Source organism: Ricinus communis, chromosome 5, assembly GCF_019578655.1.
Source record: "Ricinus communis isolate WT05 ecotype wild-type chromosome 5, ASM1957865v1, whole genome shotgun sequence".
Classification (NCBI taxonomy): Eukaryota; Viridiplantae; Streptophyta; class Magnoliopsida; order Malpighiales; family Euphorbiaceae; genus Ricinus; species Ricinus communis.
The window spans coordinates 394,751-413,216 of NC_063260.1; the positions used below are offsets into that span (position 1 = coordinate 394,751).

Here is an 18,466-nt window from a genome sequence, read left to right on the forward strand (position 1 = left end):
TTCTAAATTTTTTATTAATTAATTTTAATATTATATAAATTAATATATCAATATAACTGATGATACTACTTTTTAGGACTAAAAATTTGATATATAATTAAAAAATAATTTATTATTAAATATAATATAAAAAATATAATCTAAGATGTTATTTTTTAAAATTAGAATTATTATCTAATTTAAAATTAATTTATTAATTAATATGTTATTTCTTATAAGAAATTTAGTATCATTATTTTATTAAGAAGCTATTTATTAGTTAATATAATATTAAAATATAATTAATATACTATTTTTTAGAATTCGAGCCAATATTTAATTAGAAATATAACTTATAAATCAATAAATTAATAAAAGAAACTATAAAATTACACATAAGCTGAATCTCATGTGTCAAAAGTAAGTACACATATCAAAATAAAAATTTTAAGCATACATGTCAGAAAAATTTTAGACCTTAAAAATTTTTAAAAATAATTTATTATTGAATATAATATTAAAAATATAATTTAAGATGTTATTTTCTAAAATTAGGATTATTATCTAATTTTAAAACTAATTTATTAGTTAATATAATATTAAAATATAATTAATATTTTATTCCTTATAATAGAATTAGTATATTATTTTATTAGAAAATTATTTATTAGTTAATATAATATTAAAATATAATTAATATATTTTTTTATGATTAGAGTCAATATTTAATTAAGAATGTAATTATGAATCAATAAATTAATAGAAAAAACTATAAAATTATACATATACTTAAATTTTATGTGTCAAATATAAGTGCACATATCAAAATAAAAATTTTATGTGTCAAAAATTAAATAAATATTATAAAAAAAATTTAAATTTTAGATTTGAGAAATTAATATATAGAAAGAAGTTTATAGTAATAATTTGCCAATATCTGCGGAGAATGTCTCGTATGGCTGCTACTGAACTAATATGACGCCAATCATTTCCACAACAGATAGATTATCAAATCCAAAATCATCATTCTATAACTCTCGAGTCCCATGCTAGAGATCCCTGGAAAGCAAAGGCCTAAAAATGAGAGATAGCATATATATTTGTATATTAATTTATATAAATGTTTAAAAAAATAATTATTTATATTTAACAAATTCTCTTCTTCTTTTGTTAAATTGAAATCTTATTATTAATAGAACATTATCCCCACTTGAACTAATTATTGAAATAAAAAGATTAAACAAACCAAAAATAAAAAGGAAAGAAAATGATTTATTTAAATAAAAAAATAGGTGTGTAAATAACTACTTTCTAAAATAAGAGATTATCTAAGTACTATGTGAATAAGTATTATTATCTGGTTAGTCTTTGAAAAGAAAAGCTAGCTCTTAAATATCTAAAATTCCTTCAATATCTAAAAGTTCAAAGAGCTTTCCTTTACAAAGTGAGGAGGTTTTTGTGCGAGGAAATTAAATAATTGTATTATATCAAAATGTATATAAGATTGTAAGAATTTTTATTTTTATTTTAAACGATCAAATTCTAATTTTTAATATATGATTACTTTAAAATTATTAAAAAAATATTTTATTATCCGCAAGAGTCCTACTCATCAGTCTTTATATTAGTTAACCTAATTATGAATGCTATATAATAAAACATATAAGATGTGACTAAATATTCACATGCGCAACTAAATTAAAATTTAAAAAAAAAATGATTATGTTTATTATTGATTAAAAGGCTATCACTTTTAAACCACAACTCTGACCTCATGCAAATCATATATCAATAAAAAAGCCTTATTTGAATATCTTTCTAAGCATATATGATTTCCAGGAAAATAATAACCAGAAAAGGAAATGTGAATAATCAAAATTGGGTGTGGAGAACAGATTTATAGCAGACAACAGGGAGTTAAGTTACTTTATAAATCTCTTTAGTTAATTCTTCTAACTGGGTCGAACCCCCATGGGTGCTCCTATTTGGGTCTAAGTCCGATCTGACATTACTTTAAGCCTTATTTGTCGGTCAACTTTGAAGATTAATATGTGGTTTCGTAGATCACTTCAACGATTGAATTTTTGACATATTGTGCTTTTACATGTCTACTTTATTTGATCGAAGTTAGGTGGCGATCCAACGGTTGGATCTCAAGATATATTACCTGGGCTTTATAGGTTGTCAGTATTGGTTTGTGCATATCTGCACTCAAGTCTTGCCTATGGGAACATAACCCCACGATCCTAGGCCCTCCTCTGTGTTGTCTTTTCCTTCCAATTCATTTACATTATTTTCTTTTTAGAAAGGAAATATATATCTTAATTAAACACAAAGGGTATTCTTTATTTTGTGTTTCTCCCCTATTACATGTCTATAGGGTTGAGAAACACGTGGTGTTTTACTAGAAATTCAAATAATGAATTAATAAAACTTAATATTTTGACCCTAATATAACTTATATATTTTAAATATTTTATATATATAAATATTATTTTATAGAAATTTTTTTTTTTTTAAGACGAAGTTTAAAAATTTTATAACTTATTATAATAAAAAGATTATTCATATTTATAACTGGCACAAATTGAATCTTTTATTATTATATAAATGTTATTTTTATATAAAATATCACCATAGAGAAATTTTATTTAAAATTTTTTAAAATTTATTATAATAAAAAGATTATTCCTATTTATAATAACTGGTCCAAATTAAGATTGTAAATTTTTTATCACTGTGTAGAGATTATTCTATATAAAGTATCACTATAGAGAGATTTTACTTAAAAAATTTATAATTTATTATAATAGAGAGTTTATTCCTATTTATTGGGAGTGTAAATTTTTATTATTGTATAGAGATTATTTCTATATAGAGTATTGCGATATTAAAATTTTGCTATATATATATATATATATAAAATTTTAGGAGAAATAAAGATTAGAATAATAATTAATAATAATAATAATAAAATGCGATTCTTGTGTAAAGTTAAAGGGGCCATGGCCACCTCCATCACTGTTTCAATGAACTGTGGTCTCAATTTCATGAAACATGTGTACGTAATTTTGTACTAGAATATCATGTCCCTCGTGCGAAGGTTTTCTGCCTTATGGATATTATTTACTTTACTTTATATTATCAAAATTAATATAAAATGAAAATTAAATATTCATGCAATCATCAAATTGTTAACAATTATTTTTCATTATTCTTTTGTTTTCTTTTTATAATTGAAGTACATAAATTAAGTTTAAATTCAATTCAATTCTAATTGAAAGTGTTTTACATAACCATATTTGTTATGTTGTAACCGGTAATTTTTATTTCTTTTTACTTTGATCTTTGATCTCTAATGGCTAAGGCAGTCATCTCGACAGAGATTACTGCATTAAAAGCTTTTTTTAATAAAATTAATATCTACTGCATTTTATAATTAATTATAGTTTCAAAATTTAAGAGTTGAAAACCTTTACTACTATTTATTAAAGTTAAGAATAAAATGGAAAATAGCACATCTATATTGTTGCAATATTCTTATTATGGCCTATAACAAGGAGAAAACTGAAAGAAATATAATCGCTACAGTAATAAACTGATTAAGCACCCATATTAATTGCCTACTGATCTTAGATTACCCTGTCTTAGTCATAGACACGGTCACATTGACAAATTCTGTCTTCTCTTTTGCCATCCGATCAGCAACGATTGACCTGTAACGACAGAAAACCTGGTCGATGGTAGCTCTGCCGAAGCCGAAGTGGCCAACAAGCAACGGCTCAGCCACGGCTCTCATGCACTTTGTAACATTGTGCCCTCCATCCTTAAATGCTTCAGACATGTTAAATTCGTTGTGATAAGCGTTCCAATTGACTTCAGAAATCTCCAAGCGATCAATGGAGAAAGATCCTTCCTTTGCAATTCCGGTTCTCACTTCAAACGGGGATGGAGTATACTGAGGAATGTTGAAGGATTCAAATTTTTCTTTGTCAATGACTCCCTGCATTGTTAACATGATTCCACTGTCAAAAGATGCTGCAATAAGTATGATTTTTTATCTGTTTATAAACATAGTTATCCAAAATGCACGCTGAGATGAGATTTCACTTTTGGTTTGTTCTCTTCGTTATGTTATCATTATTATTATACCTCTAAGACCAATTCACCGAGAACCATGGCCAAAAGCTTCCAAATGTAGCAACACTCCTTGCTAGCAGGATCTTCGCTTCTCCTCCCCAAAAATGTCAAAACCATACGACCACCTGGTACCAATTCCTCGGACCGACACTTCAGAAACATGGAAAAGTCCTTTTGAAATTGACGGTAATAAGCCTGGAGTACACTTGGTGGACTATCACTAGCCATATAAATGTTCCCGTCGTTACCCTCTATTCCATCAGGAACCTAATTGACAAACCAAAACGTCAATACATAAAATTACATGCCTTCTTCTCAAATGCATAAGAATATCTCAGAACTGAAATTGTCAAGAAAAGAAAAGAAATAGATTATTAGAGACCTGAGATAGCCACTGAAGGCTATAAGAAGAGTGGACAAAATGCAAGGCTTTGCTGGGAAAAAGTCTGCCATAGAAAGAACCAGGGACTCCACTGAAGAAACATGGCCCTACGGAGACTTCCACTTGTTTTTCCACTTGCTCTTTGAAGCCTGTTAAAGACCTAAAAATAGTGTTGAAGTCATTGCCTGGTAGATCATTCAAGAACACCTGATATTCTGGCGATTGATGGCCTAACTTCCCACAAATTGTCTCTACTGCTCTGATGAGTTCAGACACTGCAAATAGACTGTTTGGCCCTGAAGAACATCCCATGTCTGCAATTGACAGACTCTTCGGAGAGATGCTACAATAGAGATTCGTCATGGCTTCCTCTGTTATTGGCTTTGTCATAGAGATTACCTTTTGCTGCATATAATTTATTGGATCTTATATTAACTAGAATTGGGTCCTATAGATGAAAAACAAGAAAAAGAATTGGGTCCTAAAGATACTTAGTTGGAAGATACATTATTATTTTAGATAAGGTAAAATTTTAGTAAATTATCACGTAAATATATTTACACTTTAAGATTTATGATTTATTTTTTTATTTTAGGCCTCGTGAAAACCTTATATTTCCTGAGGAGGTTTTACCATGTGGAAACGCTCTTTAATGGAACTTTATCTTTAGCCGGTCGTGACTAAGAAACCACTGGTTTCGCTTGGTGGGTTGGAAATGTCTGACTTATCAATTTATCTGGTAAACTACTAGGAGCCCATGTAGCCCATGCTGGATTAATCGTATTTTGAGCCGGAGCAATTAACCTATTCGAAGTGGCTCATTTCGTACCAGAGAATAACACTTTAACAGTACTTATGTGACAGTTGAAAGAATAGTAGTTACTGTATCGCACATCAAATCTCTTAATAATATTATATAAATTCATATTTTCAAAATATTGAAATGAAAAAAAATAAATTACGGATCCTAAAATAAAAATATGTTAAATCATAAAATAATTTAATAAATTTAAAAAAAAAATATGAAATGCATCTTAATTAGTTAATATAGAAATATAAAATTCTTATATGAATGTATTATTATTTTTTGTGGTGTATACATTTAAAAGTAATAATTCTTATGTGATTCATATTAAAAAAAAATACTTCATCATTATAAATGTTACTCAGTTGCTTACTATCAAAGTACTAATAATGTTACTTGCAGAATTCTAAAATGTCAAAAAAATAATAATTAATTTAGTATCAAATGAGAAAATCACAGTCTGTTTTGAGAAAAATTGAGAACCACTTAAATATGTATAATATATAATTAATTAATTTACCTGAACCAATGAATTCTGAGCATAACTGGTGTCTCCCATTCCTCCATTCATGTGAAGCACCTGGCCTACTTCCATCTCTCTAAAACTTTCTCTCTCTTGTGTGTTTTTGGTTCTGTTGTGCCCTTGCATCAGATTCATCAGCCTCTATTTATAACCGCAGATGAGGTTCAAGCTGCGGTTGTTGCTTTTAATTTTAAAATATCTTTTCAATAATATTCACCATAATAATAATACAAATAGTCATTAAATTTCATATATAATTTTTAATTTTGATTTATTTTATTTTAATTATTTAATTTTCACTTTACAAATGATAGACCGTCATATGAAAAAAATAATTAAAATAAATATAACATATCAAATTTTTATTAATAACGTGAATAAACTATAATTATAATTATAGTTAAATGATTAATATAAAATATATTTTATTACTAAAATAAAATTAAACGAAAAATTCAACAACCATCTATATTATTAATCTTGGTTCATGATTGTATTGTAATTTAGTACAATAATAATTTCAATCTTTTTTTCTCATTTTCCATGCGGACTTATAATTTTATCTATTTTTTAAATGGCTCGTCTAGAAAATAATGAAATATGAAAAAATAAATAAATAAATAATTTTTTTTGATATTTTAATGTTTCTATTGTTTATACAGATAGAAAAATGTTAAAAAAATAAATATAAATGAAATGATACAAATTTCTTCTAATTTAATTAAATTTTTGAATTGAAAATATTATAAAAATAATATTTACACGCTGAATTAAAATAATAAATTATTGAGATGTATCAATAACTTATAAATAGCTAATGTCCTACTCAATGTCCAATAAAGTCTTTTTCATATCATGTCATGTCTACTGCATGTGTCACATGGTTTGAATATACTTATGGAATAAGGGTTATTTATCTAATACAATTACATCCATTTTGATTATTGAATATAATAAGGGTTATTTATTTAGTAAATGTTGGTATATATTTGATATTTAAAATAACTATTGATACATATGATTAAAATTCTGATATGAGTATTTTTTTTTTTATCTTTTTTTTTAATAATATTAAGTGTAGTAATTAATATATTATCTTTTTATTTAGCTAATAACTCTAATCTAAAAAGGAGTTTAATCTATTACTAATTTGTATTAATTAATAAAAATTATATTTTATAATTTTTAATGTTAAACTTTTCTGACGCGTAACTTTTATCAGTTTGCTGAGAGACAGAGGATCGTGGTCTAGAACTTGTGGTCCTTGGAGTTTCATTGACCATTCAATGAAAAAGGTTCAATTTTAGAGGTATTTGAAATGGTTGTTGGGCGTTGAAAAAATAGATTTAAATTTTTTATTTAATATTTTAATTTGTTTAAATTTTTTTATAAATTGATTTTCCCAAATCTTTTTTTATTTTTTAAAAGCGTCAATTTATATGTTTTTACAAAAGCGAATTTAAAAATTTTAAAAAGAAAATAAAGTGAAATAAAAATTAAGGTTAGGAAGACACTTTTGTAAACTCTATCCAAACAATCCCTCATAAATAATATGTAGTGTATACCCTTCCATGCTATCAGAAAAGGAATATATAATATGATTTTAGAAGTGTAGGGAAAATTACTGAGGATAAAGAATTTGTCAGCTATTATCTTGAATATTGGAGAAATTAGTATTTTTTAATACAATTTGCTAATTCCTAGAGATTTAAATAAATTAAATATGAAGTAATAGGTAGGGAAATTATTATATTTTTACTAATTTGGAATGAAACTGATAACAAGAGCCTTAATCCGTCTCTAATGGCCTTTAATAGGATTGTTTTTGCTTTAGAAACAGTCTCTATAAAAGCAGTTTTTATTTTTTGGTAACGCCTTTTTATTCAAGTGAGGATTCATATTGGAGCTTTAAATGGGTTTTTCTTGTATTTTTGGCGACTCTTTTAAATGGGAATTCATATTGGAGCTTTCAAATCAAAATCTAGTGTGAAACTAAGCCCTTGTTTGAGAAAGGGAAGTAATTAGGGAAAGAAATGGAGGGTGGAGAATAAGGGTTGGGGAAATACACTTTCAATTGACTGAGAAAGTGATAGTAAATTGGGGGGAAAAATTAAAGTGAATAGGAAATTCTCTTTTTTGGACCCATTTTCTTAATCATCTGAAATTTGAGAAGAAAATATATTTTTATTATTCAAATTACCAAAAAATGATGTCTTTTTTAGCTACTTTTTTTTTTCTTTTTACATTTTTTATTAATCTTTTCAGGCCAACATTATTTATTATTTATAGAAAAAATAATAATTGTATCAGTTGCTTATTTTGTTATTATTATTATTTTTTATGTTAGACTACTCCTACTATTGCTTTTACTTTGATAATCTAATTTCTATTTTGATGATTAAAAAATTAATTATATGTATATATTTGTGTGGTTTAAATTGAGCACAAAAAAAGAGTGGATTTCTTTTATTGTTTAAAATAAAATCTAGTTAGTATATTAGCCCCTTTAGTTTGAATTATTTGTTCAAATTTGTAATATTATCTGTTTTTCTTCTTTATTTATGGTTCTCTTCTTTTCTTCTTTGCTTATTCATATAAAGAATTTTTTATATATATTTTTTGTGTTTGATTTTCTTGCTTTATAAGTCTAAAATTGCTTTTGTAATGTTTTTATATGATTACATATTACTTTATTTTTAGTTTTATTTTTGAGAATTTCTTTTTAGGTTAATCCTGGTTTAATATAAAGGGTAAACCAGTAAGCTTCAATTTAGCCATGAAGAAGTTCACCGAAGTAAACTTAAGTTACTGGTTCTTCCCTCTTTTTTTCTGCTCCAACGGCTCAACTGGGGCATGACTTGGGTTATTCAGGCTTGCAATAAGCCAACAAATGGTGCAGCACTTTGTCAACCGCCTGCAGAATCAACTCAACATAAAATTCCAAGCCTAATAGGCAAAAGTCAGGTTAACTTGGTCGAAAATCCAAAGCTTTAGCCAATAAAAAACAATTGATTAGTACAAAAGCTTTAGAAATATTTCTAGGGAAGGTGAACAACCCAAAGATTCGTTGCATCAGTTCTTCCTTTTAGATTATTGTTTAATTATATATATATATATATATATATATATACATACAGGGTGATTTAGATTGGGAATTAAGAAAAGAAGTGCTGAAACTGAAACTGAAACTTCCATGGTTCAAAGGACTGTCTTAAAGGTTGATCTTTCATGCCAAAGATGCAAGAAAAAGGTTTTAAAATCAGTGTCTGCAATCGAAGGTATGTTCACCACTCTATGTATTTTTTTACTTTGTGTTTCCTTTATTCTTTTTATCTTTTTCCTTTTTCAGAGAATTCATAGAAATATGCTTACAGATTTCTGTTTTTTTTTTTTAGTTACAACTAAGATGAGGAGATTCGGTTTCGAACTCAAAATCTAGTTCGAGTTGAGATATGCACCTACATCAAACTAAATTTGTAGATGCCTTACATATGTTTTCTTATTTTAAAAAATAAAATTAAAATAAAGAATTATATTTGCACACACTTATTTAGCTTTTGTAGAATTGGCAAAAGTTTATCTCCTCATGTCCTAAGGCAATAAAATAGAGACTGAATCTGTAAGTTTTATGGTTATAAAATTCTATTCTTTTATCCTTTTCAAAAAAATTATTTTAGAATAATAAAATAATGTTTAAAATGATAAGAAAAATTGATTTAGGTAATAAAATTTATTATAAAAAGTTAGATGTATAAAAAATTTATAAATATGAGAAAATAATTCCGTAAAAAAACTATTATTTAATATGAAAAAACAATACCGTAAGAAGAATATATTTATAAATATTTAAAAATAATTTCAAAAGAAGAGTATATTTATGATTATAAGAAACCAACTCCGTGAAGAAAAAATTTTATTTTTAAAAAGAGATAATAAATACTTTTATTTCTCTCTTCATTTATCATTTAATGTATTGAAATAATGTAGTTGACAAAGTTTATTTTATAGTAATTAGTGTTATTTAATTAATGTCAGATTGTTTTTAGAGCTGTGAGATCTTGAATTCGAATGCGAATTATTTAAGAAAGAAAAAAAGAAGAGCCAGTTTATTTTATGAAACCAAAGCATGCATCCAGGTAATTTATTACTATTGCTTCACCTGTTTGTAGGTGTAGATAAGATTGAAACTGACGAGGCCAAAGGAACATTGACAGTAACAGGAAATGCAGATCCATATGACATTATAGTCAGCACAAGGAAAGCAGGAAAACAGGCAGAGGTAGTGACTGTTGGGCCTCCTCCTCCTCCTCCGAAACAGGACGTGCAAAAGAAACCTGAAGAGAAGGCTGAAAAACACAAATCAGAAGCCAAAAAGCCTGAACAAAAGGCTGCCTCAATTCATGATCCACTCAGCTGCTCACAGTGTCAGAGAATAGTTGTTGTGCCAATGGGCTATCAGGAGCCAAATCCATCATGCTCCATCATGTGACAAACCAGTTAGAGTTCACTGTGAGCCCAACATTGTATTTCTAGTTATTATTGTTCTGGTAGTTGATTGGATGGTTTTGACCAATTGAGGATCTCTTTAGCTAGTGAGCAAATTAAAGTGAAGTCGTTTCACATTCTTTTTGGGGAAACAAATTGTAAATTGTTTTTTAAGCACATTTAGTACATCTAGCAAATAGGATAGGAATGAATTAATTCCAAGAAATCATATTTCTAATTTATTTTAAAGATAACTAAATAAAAGTTGTCAATATATAAGAAAATGATATTATTTTATTATAATTTGAATACTTCAAATATGAAAAATATCATAAAAATTATATTTTTTTTTATCAAAGAAAAATGTACATAAGGAGGATATCCTTATTTATAGAGTCACTAGAGAAAGAATAATCTTTAATGATTTTAATGAGACTATTTGAATTATTGTGTCACTAAACTTTAAACGTATTATTATGTCTTAAATATAGAAAATACAGTCTTTGTATTTAAGATATAAATTTCCATTTTTTCAACTTCATTTTATCTTATTTAATAAATTATTAAAATAGTAAGTTAAGCTTTTATTTTCTATTTTTTTCTCTATTTCGAAGAGAAAATAGTTTGGACCCATTAATTGTTTTACCTTCTTTTCTATTTTTCTTCCTTATCTAAACAAGTGAAAAAAAAAATGACACTTTATTTTTCTTTTTTTCTTTTTTTTTATTATTATTTTGTTTTCCAAATATAGGGTAGTATTTTTTTGATTTTACTATACTAAGTTCTCGATTAATGGTATCATCGGTGATTAAAATTGAATAAATATATTTTGAGTTTTGAAAACTTTGAAGGACTGATTTAAAAAGGAAAATCTTTTGAAAGGACTAAACAAAGGGATATAAGAGGCTGGTTTCGAATCAAAGCCGGTTAGGAATTGGCCGGTTTTAGTTTCTAGTTCGGTTCGACCAATTTAGACATACTAAAAGAATATCTTTTATTTTTCAAAAGAAATTAAGAAAAATAGAGATTGATTTTAATTCTTTTACAAAAAATTAAAGTGTCTATATATTCTTTTAGAGTTTAAAAAAATTAAAATTCACGTAGTTCTTTTATCTATTTTTTAAAAATATATTTACTTTCTTAATCATCTTTTATATGGAAAGCTGAAATCCCTTTACTTGTGTGGTTAAACAAATATTCATCTCATTTCTTTATAACTATTATTAATTTACTATTATTACTAAATTTTTATTCATTCATCAAATATTTTTAGTATTATTTATGTTATATATTTATTATTATTATATATTATTTAATATTTAAATCTTAATTAAAATAATAATTAAATTATGCTATAATAGATACTTTTACTATTTGCTGTTTTTTTTTTTTTTAAATTGGCGACTTGAGATCAGAAGCGCCGATTCTAATTTCAATAAATATTGAATCCGTGCTTTTTAATTTTAATTTCGATTCAATTCAGTTCCGAATTTGATCAGTTTCGTTCCCAAATTTGACCCATCAATTTCAATTTAGTTTCAGTTTAAAACCGGTCCGACGCCAGGTCTAATTGCGACTGTGGGTATAATCGCTCGGCTGTAAAAAATCTTTGATAAATTCACTTTATTCTATCATCTGTAAATTAAATTAAAATAATATTATATGATATTTATTTGTTAATCGTTGTATTTGCAATAGCTAAAATTTCCCCGCTCAGAAAATAAATGAGTAACCGTTTTTCGAGAACACCACCGAACTCCCAACTCTCCATCGACTGATAGGCTGCACTTCAGCTTTCTTTACTACGCTGTCGCTGACCCACCTTTGAGAGATTTCAGGGAACTACAAATTTGGCTTTGATTTCAAACAGAAGAACAAAAATGGCACATCCGGATAAAACTCCTCGAGTTTTCTGTGTTGGAACGGCCGATACAAAGCTCGACGAACTCCGTTTCCTCTCCGATTCCGTCCGATCCTCTCTCACCTCCTTATCCTCCAATTTATCTTCCAAGGTAAGTGGATTTCAATTGCAGTTTATTGAAGGTTAAATTTTGGTTTATACAATCAAGTTAAAAAAACAATGGCAGGTAGAGGTGGTAGTTGTTGATGTTTCTGTTGGTCAGAAAGAAATTGACAGTGTTGGGGACTTCCCATTTGTACCAAGAAATGATGTTCTTGCTTGTTATCTGGGTTCAGTTGATCAAACTCAGAATGTACTTCCTGATGATAGAGGCCAAGCTGTTACTGTAATGAGTAAAGCTCTCGAAAATTTCTTAAAGAAAGCTCAAGAGGATAATAATGTCATTGCTGGAGTCATTGGGATTGGAGGTAGTGGAGGCACGTCTTTATTATCATCTGCCTTTAGATTGCTACAATTTGGTATGCCCAAGGTTATTGTGTCTACTGTAGCAAGTGGTCAAACTGAACCTTATGTGGGTACCTCAGATTTGATTTTGTTCCCATCTGTAGTGGATGTGTGTGGGATTAATAGTGTAAGTAGAGTTATTTTATCAAATGCTGGATCTGCTTTTGCTGGAATGGTTATTGGAAGGCTTGGGAGAGTAGGAGGTTCCTGTGGTGTTAGTGATAAATTAACTGTTGGTATAACTATGTTTGGAGTTACAACTCCTTGTGTCAACGCTGTCAAAGAAAGATTGACAAGAGAAGGCTATGAAACCTTGATTTTTCATGCCACTGGTGTTGGGGGCAGAGCAATGGAGTCTCTTGTTAGAGAGGGATTCATACAGGTTATATGCTGTCCTAGTACATTATTTTATAAAGTCTTATGCTCAATTAAACGGTAAAACATTGCCCTTTTCATGTTGCATAAATGGTCAGTATCATATCAAATGAGAAAACAAAATTCTTGTGAATGGATCTAAATTAACTGATGCTTTACTTTTATTCTACTCAGTTGGCATGGTTGAAATCTAAAAAAAAAAAAAAGCAAGGATGTGAGCAGATATCTCATTTTCTGAGCTTAATATCGACATAAATTTTCTGCATGCCACTTTACCTCTCCAGTTATTCTGTCTTAGAGTTTTTTTTTTTTATGTACAGCCACTAATCAAGTCTTTGCAAAGAAGAACTCAAAATGAAGTTGTATGCTAATTTAATTCTGCCCATTTGAATTGATTTTAGTTTGTATAACTAATTGTCAGATTTATCATCTAAAGAACATTTTGGTTTTCTTTAGTTATTATTTTTTAGGCAAAGTTTCGTCATTACTGGTTTTGCGTGCATGTTCTTAATACCTTTTTATTTTGGTTCTTTTTTTTTTCTGAAAAGAAAAGTTCCAAAAATGTTAAGTTGTTTATTTGACTTTTATTGCTTGACAATGTAATGCTTACATCTCAAAATTCTACATTCAACTCCATCTCTTCCTTCCATAACAACTGATCGCATGCATGGTTCCATTCAATTTATTCAGAGTCTTGTAATTTTTAATTACCACATCTCTCCACAATTATTTTATGTTGTCCTTTGCTATAGGCTAGTTCCATGTATATTTGATTCATTTACTTATGAGAAGTCTTATTACAGAATGCAGGCTGTCTCTCTATCATGTTCTAATTCTATAATACTTCCATATCTGTTGGTTTTATTTAGGGTGTTATGGATATTACTACAACAGAGGTTGCAGACTACGTAGTTGGTGGTGTTATGGCATGTGATAGGTCCCACTTTGATGCCATCTTAGATAAGAATGTTCCTTTGGTCTTGAGTGTAGGAGCCTTGGACATGGTGAATTTTGGAGCTAAGGAAACAATCCCTTCTAATTTTCAGCAAAGGAAGATTCATATCCACAATGAGCAGGTGTTATTTGATACTATCCTAGACCTTCTTTTTAATATCTGCATGTATTTGGCAATGGAGTACCTCCAAAAAAACGCTTCCTTAAAACTGCAATTCATGTCATTGTTTTGATCTATCTTTAGCACTGTTGCCTGTATTTTGGCATGTCTTTTTCCACTGCACTATTAAGACAATTTGGTTGATAAATCTGGGATTTACTACGGTTGTAATATGTTATATTTTGTTGATACCTTATTACTTTCAGGTCTCACTCATGCGAACCACCATGGAAGAGAATAAGAAATTTGCTGTCTTTATAGCAGATAAACTAAACAAGTCAATTTCAAAGATTCGTGTTTGCTTGCCACAGAAAGGTGTTTCAGCTTTAGATGCACCTGGGAAACCCTTTTATGATCCTGAGGCCACTGCTACTCTTCTAAATGAAATGCAGAGGCTAATACAGACAAATGAGAACCGGCAGGTACACTTTTTTATTGTCAATTGGTATCTCAGAGCTTCGTTCTTCTCTCTATGCTTTAGGTTCCCTGTGTATTCTATATTGTTTTCATCATTATATTGCTTCACATGATGAAAATGAAATCTGTTGATAGGTAAAGGTGTATCCTTATCATATCAATGACCTGGAGTTTGCAGATGCACTGGTTAACTCATTTTTAGAGATTAGTTTGAAGAGCCCTATCGATTCCAGTCCTCCCCAAAGTCCTATTCATGAATCCATTCAACGCTTGCATAATATTCCCAATAACTCTTCGAGCTGTGGGACTATTTGTTACAGCCCAAGCAACTTCCCGGATGCAAGACCAGGTTTTCAGTGAGACTTGTGAATATAATGCTTCTGTAATGATAACATGAGAAAGAATTTCTGATCTCAAGAAACCATTGGAAAACTATTAATTCTTGCGGTTATGCGTTAGCTTAATCCGAGAACAGCCAGAGGGATGTGTATAGTATTTGTCAGATGCATCTAAATGGGAAGTTAACCAATGAATAATTACAAACCAAGAAAAAAGTTCATCAACTAACAAATAACTACTGTTGTAACAGAAACTTTGCAGAAGACTCAGTCAATATTGCAGCAACTAAAAGATCAAATAGAAAAAGGATTGCCCATAATAGGGGCTGGTGCAGGAACTGGAATATCTGCAAAGTTTGAGGAAGCTGGTGGTGTTGATTTAATAGTGCTATACAACTCAGGGCGCTTTCGCATGGCAGGAAGAGGTTCCTTAGCAGGGTTATTGCCTTTTGCAGATGCAAATGCTGTAGTAGTTGACATGGCCAATGAAGTGTTACCTGTAAGTTCTGTAGAGCTGAGTTTCCTAAAGGAGAGGCTGTTACCAATTTTTTCCTTTTTCATGTGCTTGAAAGTTGAACTATTCTTGGTGATCTCGTAGACATTCATTTTTTAATTTTTCAAATGGCTCTATATGCAAGCAAAGCTTTAAACCTTGGTTTGGTAGCAGAGAAGGAAATAATTTTATAAATTCCGCATGAAAATAAAAAAGATAGAACTACATACGAATGCTTGCGTTATGTTTCTATTTCATCATATTATTTGGAGAAGGGAGCCACATTAGCCAATTGTTACCATGTATTATGTACTAACATGGCCTGTACTACTTCTGAGATTTTAAACCTCATTTAATATCATTGGAGTAGGTTGTGAAGGCGGTACCAGTTCTTGCTGGAGTATGTGCAACTGATCCCTTTCGGCGAATGGATTACTTCCTAAAGCAGTTGGAGTCAATTGGATTCTCCGGTGTGCAGAATTTTCCAACTGTTGGGCTGTTTGATGGTAACTTTAGACAAAATCTGGAAGAGACAGGAATGGGATATGGGTATCTCTTGAAACTATATTTTCTTTTGAGCATATTTATTAACGAGGGGCGCACGAGGCGCATGCCTCTGCGCCTTAGCACCTCAAAGCAGGCGCTGTCCCAAAGGCGCGCACCATTTGGTAATTTGTGAGGTGCAAAAAGGCGCGCCTCGCTTACATTAATAAACTAACATGTGCATTTTTTCTTTTGTACTTTTCATCTGATCCCTAAATATAAAAGAAAAAGGAGATACATGCATCCATATACACCAGACTATGTCAAAAATTTAAAAGAGCAAGGAAAAAAAGAGTTTCAAGAAGGCTTAAACACTCAGATCAGAGAGAAAAAAAAAAGGAAAAGAAAAAAAGGAGGTTAAAGAAAAACCAGGGTGTTTACAAGGCAAAAGAAATAAAAAGAAAAAGCTGATAACTTTGAAGCTTTTAAACTTTTCCTAAAATTTTCTTTTGGATTTGGAAACCTATATTGCTGAGTTTTATGTGATTTCTTTGTTTTGACTTGTCTGTTTTAAGTATTAATAGTTACATATTATTGTATAACCTTGCCAGTAATGAATTTTATCATTTATTTTATTTTATTCTATCTTTTTGACCTTGTGTCTGTCAGGTGTGTGCCTGTGCTTTAATAACTATGTTTCTAAGATTTTAAAAGTCTTTTACATTTTTTAAATATTCAGTTGTGTATTTTTTTTATGACTTCTATTTTGATTCCTCATGGTCAGCTTGGAAGTCCAGATGATTGAAAAAGCACACAAAATGGGTCTCTTGACCACCCCCTATGCTTTTAACCAAAATGAAGCCAAGAAAATGGCGAAGGCTGGTGCAGATATAATTGTAGCCCATATGGGGCTTACAACATCTGGGACTATTGGTGCAAAAACAGCTGTCTCACTGGAAGATAGTGTAGTTCGTGTGCAAGCTATTGCAGATGCTGCACATAGTGTCAACCCTTATATTATTGTGCTTTGCCATGGAGGTGAGTAGCTTTTTGTTTCCTCTAATGAAGCTCTGCTGGTGAATTATTAATAAGTTCGTGCGATATTTCTTGGCGTAGATTGTTGTGTATAGTTGGTTATGAATACCTGTATTATGTGCAACATTAATGTCATAGTCTGCATTGGTTGCATGATCGTGTATTTAAGTTTTCCTATATATATGGCTATGCTTCATAGTTCGGGCTTTTATGCATTACCTTGAAGTTGACATTCTTACTTCAGCTACTTATTTTTAAAGATTAGATGATGGTGTTGCCTGACTTTTGGCTTCCGTTCCATGCATGGCTTTGTTTTGATTCATTTACCATTTTGATTACATTACTGTTCCCTGATAGACTTCTGGATTTAAAATCCCTTTTGAGAAATTTCGTTTTTGCATTACCGTTTTTGTTCTAAAATTTTACTGATATCAATAGCAAGTGTTGCTGGTACCATAATTACAATTCTCTTAACACATTTTCAGGTCCTATATCCGGTCCTAGGGAGGCAGAATTCATACTGAAAAGAACCAAGGAGGTGCATGGATTTTATGGTGCATCAAGCATGGAGAGATTACCTGCTGAACAAGCTATAGCAAGCACAATGCAACAGTATAAATCAATCTCCATCAAATGAGGTTCAGTAATCAGTATCATATGCCGTCAAGCTGGATGTAGCATGTATGTGTGCATAACTTATCATTTTCATTTTAATCTTTCGATTGCCTGCTAAGAGAGTAAAGAAATAAGGATCCCCCCAGGCGTAAATAACTATGAAATGCTGCTGCATTCATTCATAAGGCTTGTAGAAGTTGATTGCAGCAGCCATCACATCATAAGAACAAATGGCTATACTAAACTTTTCATGAATGATAACAATTACATTCACCGAATGATTTATTCGGATGAATAAATGAAATTATATAGACCATATGAAATTAAATAATTAGTTTAATTTTATAAGAGTCATATTCTTTATAGTGGATGATGCTGAAATATGTACATTTGTGATGCATATCAAGAATATGAAAAATTTAAAATTTGAACTTTCAATTATGGATTTCATTATTTTCCCCTGGACATTTTTTATTTTTTATTTTTATAATTTATTATAGGTCTTATTCAGTTTGAGTTGCCTTCCAAACTTGTGTTGTTTTGATATATTGAGTTATGCATTTCTCAAATATTAGGTCTAAAGGCGAAGGAAACTTTGGTTGCAATGCCTAAAGACTTTTAAATGCGACTCTTGGGACCCGTCGGTTATCTTTTTGTTTTTGTTTTTCCTTTATTTTCTTTGGTTTGTTGTTGAGTACTAAAAATAGATTTAAGATTTTTTTGAATTATAATAGATTGATTTTTCTTTTCTTAATTTCTAAACCCAAACAAGGTTTGAATTATATACATCAGACAAGGCGGACCAAAATCCATGCACTCAGGTAGAACCACTGCCTACATGGTGTCTTTGACCTCTCATTGCTCACAAATATGACCGGTTTAAAGAAATATTTTGGTATAATGATGAGATGCTAAGT

General features: G+C 29.5%; 3 protein-coding genes across 4 annotated transcripts; 2 read left to right on the top strand and 1 right to left on the bottom strand.

Moving 5' to 3' along the window:
• Window positions 1-3,485: 3,485 nt before the first annotated feature.
• LOC8273362 (S-adenosyl-L-methionine:benzoic acid/salicylic acid carboxyl methyltransferase 2) lies at window positions 3,486-5,948 on the bottom strand. The gene is made up of 4 exons (XM_048373672.1): window positions 5,827-5,948; window positions 4,502-4,906; window positions 4,132-4,386; window positions 3,486-3,982 (listed from the first exon to the last, which is right to left on the bottom strand). The coding sequence occupies exons 1-4, from the start codon at window positions 5,899-5,901 to the stop codon at window positions 3,617-3,619; spliced, it is 1,101 nt and encodes a 366-aa protein (XP_048229629.1). The 5' UTR covers window positions 5,902-5,948; the 3' UTR covers window positions 3,486-3,616.
• Window positions 5,949-8,259: 2,311 nt separating this feature from the next.
• LOC107261452 (heavy metal-associated isoprenylated plant protein 43-like) lies at window positions 8,260-10,500 on the top strand. The gene is made up of 2 exons (XM_015720769.3): window positions 8,260-9,107; window positions 9,999-10,500. The coding sequence occupies exons 1-2, from the start codon at window positions 9,023-9,025 to the stop codon at window positions 10,316-10,318; spliced, it is 405 nt and encodes a 134-aa protein (XP_015576255.1). The 5' UTR covers window positions 8,260-9,022; the 3' UTR covers window positions 10,319-10,500.
• Window positions 10,501-11,692: 1,192 nt separating this feature from the next.
• Window positions 11,693-18,337, top strand: LOC8273361 (toMV susceptible protein tm-1(GCR26)). 2 transcript variants are annotated; one of them, XM_048374575.1, is made up of 10 exons: window positions 11,693-12,326; window positions 12,402-13,061; window positions 13,924-14,130; window positions 14,375-14,590; window positions 14,721-14,934; window positions 15,175-15,422; window positions 15,787-15,965; window positions 16,684-16,937; window positions 17,420-17,615; window positions 18,125-18,337. In XM_048374575.1, the coding sequence occupies exons 1-9, from the start codon at window positions 12,195-12,197 to the stop codon at window positions 17,569-17,571; spliced, it is 2,262 nt and encodes a 753-aa protein (XP_048230532.1). In that variant the 5' UTR covers window positions 11,693-12,194; the 3' UTR covers window positions 17,572-17,615; window positions 18,125-18,337. The 2 variants fall into 2 exon arrangements, with proteins under 2 accessions (XP_048230532.1, XP_048230531.1); XM_048374574.1 differs by lacking the exon at window positions 18,125-18,337 and having other exon boundaries at window positions 17,420-17,856.
• Window positions 18,338-18,466: the final 129 nt, after the last annotated feature.